This window comes from Xiphophorus couchianus, chromosome 7 (assembly GCF_001444195.1).
Source record: "Xiphophorus couchianus chromosome 7, X_couchianus-1.0, whole genome shotgun sequence".
Taxonomy (NCBI): Eukaryota; Metazoa; Chordata; class Actinopteri; order Cyprinodontiformes; family Poeciliidae; genus Xiphophorus; species Xiphophorus couchianus.
The window spans coordinates 8,898,681-8,903,496 of NC_040234.1; the positions used below are offsets into that span (position 1 = coordinate 8,898,681).

The 4,816-nt window shown below is 37.9% G+C and overlaps 1 protein-coding gene across 6 annotated transcripts in view; it reads left to right on the forward strand.

Moving 5' to 3' along the window:
- Positions 1–4,324, forward strand: part of cerkl (CERK like autophagy regulator) — a 32,824-nt gene extending 28,500 nt beyond the window's left edge. For 3 of the 6 annotated variants that reach the window (XM_028023283.1, XM_028023286.1, XM_028023288.1), the window contains 3 exons: positions 110–215; positions 297–393; positions 2,300–4,324. In XM_028023283.1, coding sequence (XP_027879084.1) covers positions 110–215; positions 297–393; positions 2,300–2,581 — 485 coding nt within the window. In that variant the 3' untranslated portion in view covers positions 2,582–4,324. The remainder of the gene's footprint in view (positions 1–109; positions 216–296; positions 394–2,299) is intronic. The other 3 variants (XM_028023285.1, XM_028023289.1, XM_028023284.1) reach the window with 2 other exon arrangements.
- The last annotated feature ends 492 nt before the right edge of the window (positions 4,325–4,816 follow it).

Genomic DNA, 4,816 nt, shown 5'->3' on the forward strand with positions numbered 1-4,816 from the left:
GAGGAGAGCAATTTGCAAATGTGAACTGAGACCTGAGCGGGTTTAGTTTCCTACCTCTGCTAACAAACCCTGCTTTACTTTGGCTCTCTCTGATTGGTCTGTATTGAAGCAGAGGAGTCTTGGGTGACCAATCAGGGTTTGTACCTCAGCATCAGCATCATGTCTATCCCCTGTCTGAGCCCACATGCGCCTCAGGGATTGGCTCCAAACACCAGGTACACCTTAAACTCTCAGTTTTCTAATAACTAACTGTTTTTGCTTCTGATAACTCTCTCTAAACCTCCTGTTTGTCACAGTTTAGACAATGGCAGCGCCTCACTGATCGCAGTAGGTAATGCTTCCAGGTCAGAGTTCATCAAGCACCTCAAGAGGTACAGCAGCTCTAGTGGACAGGTGAGAGGAACAACGAAGATTTAGGCTTTTAACGTCTGATGAAAAACAATATCAGTTAGAAAGTCTTAATGCCTAATCTACATACTCAAAATCATGATACCAATTAAATGTTTTTTTATATTTAGATTTTGAGGTTAGTGACAAGCAAATAGTTGTCAATCACATTTCACACCATACCAACTCCATCACAAATCAGAAAGAGCATAAATACTAAACATATTAACTACTATTATTGAATTTAAGAACGTGATGCACTAATGCCATAGTAATAATACTATAATAATGTTGCTTTGATCTCATAGTACACTATGCAGGTGCTTTGTCTGCACTGATGAAGATTTACTTTGCTCGACTCACGGGATCCATGAAGTTGCTACATCAGCAGGTCAACAAAACCTACTTCAAGATGAATCCAGCTAAAAATTATTTCACCACCCGAGGACATTTAAAGACTCTGAATATAGCGTTGAACTTTGATCCTCAGATAGCCAGTAAATATGGTAAAAGATACAGTGACAAAATGGCAACTTACTCTCTCCTGACACAGCAGCACGTTGTCATTTATACAACCTTCATCCCAATACACATGTCCTGTGCTGTAAAATAAAATGGGTCCACATCATAAATTACCCACACATACATAACATGACTCGATGTTTCACAAATACGGTTCAGTTTTTCACATTTGTACTCACTTACCTTACTTTGGAAGACTAGAAACTGTGTGTTTAATTTATAAGAACCAACAAACCCATAGTGATAATGTAGTTACTAAAAAGCTGTGGAATCATTGACTCAATCTGTGTAACAGGTATGGACTGGTATTGATCTTTAATGATGGTGAAATCATAATTTCCTTTTATGAATCCTCTGCCGTGTATAATGATTTGTATTACTAATATGCCTTCTGGTCTTTCTTTTTCTAAAATCAGACATCTGCATTTCATCCATTTTGTTTTTATTTTACAGCCTAATGATGAGAAGTGTTGTTGTTTAAACCAGCAGTAATGAACACCAACAGGATGTAGTCAGGAGCACCCTTGATGGGATTTTCATCAGCTCGTGACCTTGTCTTCTTAAAGCTCCACTTCTAGCGAGGAAAACAAAATAGTTATCATGCAGATTAGCCTGATTTAGCATGGCTTGCTGTGGCTTGAGAGACTAAACGTTAACCCACTTTCTAAATATACTGACAGTGGGACGGTGACTGTCCAGCAAAGGGAAAAGCACATTGAACTGGGTGACCTACATTCGGTTAGCTACCATGCAAATAGAGAACAGATCAAGCTCAGCGACGTCAGCTTCTGACTGACTGGGAAGATTTGACCATCGAAACCCCAAAACCCAATACCAAATACCATCGGTTAAAGTTTGTGTGTTTCAGCTGTAAGAGGTCAAATGTTTTTATGCTTAAGCGGGACCTTCTCACTATTGGGCTGTTTCCTCTTAAGGTTCCCAGAGTTGTATAATAAAAAATTATATATTTTTTATAATGTCTATGACAATGACCCATTGTCATAGATTAAAATTTTTCGATGTTAAATTAAATTTAAAGCGAGGGTTAAAAGGCCCCATTTAAACAAGCAAACAAACAAACAAACAAAAAAGGCAAAGAAGCGACTGTTTGCTAATATGACACTTCCTAGTGTTTATTTGCAAATCAAACGGAAAAGACTGAGAGAGAGAAATCCTCCCAAGAAACACTTGCACGCATATGGGTCGTCACCTTGCTGGTCTCTGCTGCCCCCTATTGGCGCATTGTGTTATCACAGGAGAAGACAGTAAACAGGAAAGGAACCCGACGCACCAAAACAAGCTGCTTAACACAGATTTACAAAGATCCACAGTCTTCTCCAGCTTAGCTTTGACACACATACGTCCACAGTGACGCTCTGGTTGTCTACAGTTTAGCTTCCCCTTCGTGGAGACACACTCCGTGTCAGCGGTGAAGATTCGACCCCGATCACGGATTGGCTGGTCTGAGGAGGAGAGCGAAGACGAGGGAGACTCCAAAAATACACCCATCATCCAATCAGAGGCAGCCGCTCTGCCCTGGAACATCGATGGAGAGCTGGTGGAGATCGCCAATGAAGTGCTCATCAGGTGGGACTGGCTGTGTTTCAGGACTAAAACCCAAATCACTACTGATTCCACGCATTTATTTGAGAAACACTGTTATGTCAAATAAGGTCAGTTCACCCAAAACACCGTCTTTTTCTTCGTGGAAGTATAGAAAGGTTCTTTAAATGCATCTGCTTCAGCGTATAATGTTCACTCCCACCTTACAACAATCAACCATGACTAAAGCTGGCCAGTTTTAAGTAATCCTGAAAGTAAAGCAGCTAACTGTTGGCACCCTTGATAAAGATTTGAAAAAAGACACAAAAAAACATGTTTGTTTTTTTATTGCGGAATCAATTTGGGCAACATTTATACATGTTGCCCAAATACTGTTTATTTCCTCACTTTTTATATAATTTCTCTAAATCTGCTAGATGAAGTCAGTTTGTATTAAGTCTCCCTTCCAACATCTATAAAGAGGTTCCACAAGGTGCTGAGTTGGGTTCTTTGGTAACCATGCACATGTGTGTTTGTGCTGAGAAGACACAGTCAGACATACAGTTTCTCTTCCTTTATTGCCCTTTGGAGATTTTGTGCATACTCACTCTTTTCTAACAGTTTTTTATCCTCAAGCACCCATATTAGTACTCTTCATCCGTTTAAGGTAAAATAAAAATAAAAAAAATCCTGTCATAAATATGAGCAGCTTTCCACTCACTTATGCTCTCTGGTGCTTGCAGACACACTGTCTTGGGTTGTGGTTGCCACTGGGTTGGTACTGAGTTCTTTTAAGTGTCATTGTTGCTGTTATGTTATTTGTCACTGGGTTTCTCAGTTCTCTCTCTTTTTTTTCACTTTCTGTAGGTGTTGAAGCAGACTTCTTGGGTGTATTATCTAGATCCTATTCCTATCTTCCTCAACTCTCTCAGAGAAAACTGTAATGCTCCATTTGTAAAAGTAAATTTGTTAGGTTGCTTCCTATTGCTATTCAGCTACACGCGGTTAAACAAAATTAACTAAATAAACAGATACAAGCAACCTTTGAACAGCATTTATTTGCAGTCATTTTACAAACTGAAAACATCTTTAAAAAAAACTATCTTCAGAATTAAAAATTAATAGACTGAAGGCATGTAAAAGATTCTCGGTTGCTTGACTGAATTGTCCCTTTTTTCGTAGAATGCATCGTAATCGCTGTTTGTGTTTAGGGTCCATCCGAGACTCATCGCTCTGTATGGGGAGGAGGTACATGAGGCAGAGTCAACCGTCACCTGCAGCTGCATCTGAGAGCGACAGGAAGAGCTACTCCGTATCTTGGCCCAACATATGTCACCATGGTAACCAGTCCCACAGATGCTCCCTAGATATTGGATTTTACTGCCAATGTTGCTGTAATGTAAAGTGAAAAAAAATCGCTTGTCAGCTAATTGTCTGACTAAGAGACTTACAGAAATAGACCCATATTATCACACATCCTCCACCGTACCTAACAGAGGGGATTTACAGCAGTTAATATGTGACTTATTATCAAAGTGACTAATAACCATTCTTTTACATTCAAATGAATGTTTACAGGTCTCATTTGTTTTATCAACTCCATTCTGTGTTAGTGTTGCTTTCTACACGACACAGACAGTGTTTGCATTGAAATGACTCACATTTTTACCTCATTTTTACTGATCCAAAAGTTTTATAAGTGAATATTTCTCAAGATTTTTGTTTTGTTTTGTTTTTGTTTCCACATTATTTTGTGGTTATAATAGAAAAGAACAACAACAAATGTTTAAATAAAAAAATCTTTTATTTTAATAGGGGCGTAATGATAAAAGCAGTGAGACGCTCCAGTGCAGAACAAACTTTCATAAAAAAATGAAATAAAAATGTAATAAAACATTCAAACACTTGCATGATGTGTATTTCTATGACATGTAAAAGATGAGGGATGAAGTTGTTTCAACAGTTTGCATTCACAGAATACAGGAAGGTGAAACAATTATCTGAAAACATTTTATTTTTCTAAAAGCCTCTTTCAAGTGAATGTCATTTATTTCTTTGGCGTAGTTGGGTGGAGTTTCATTTTAATCATTTTCAGTGTTTCCATTATGCATTTTAATTTAATTTCAGCACATTGTAACTTGTAAAATACTATATAAATTAAGTTAAATTAATAAACTATTTTGTCATATGGCTAGCTCATAATTGTTTCTAATAAAGGCTTCGTAAGATATTGCGCCCCTGTGATGTCTTGGCACCATCTTTCAAAATACCTGTATCTGTTTCATTTTTGCTACCTGTGAGTTTATCCTCACAGGTAGCAAAAGGCCACCTTAAATGCTGATTTTCTTAAATGCTGATTTTTTTC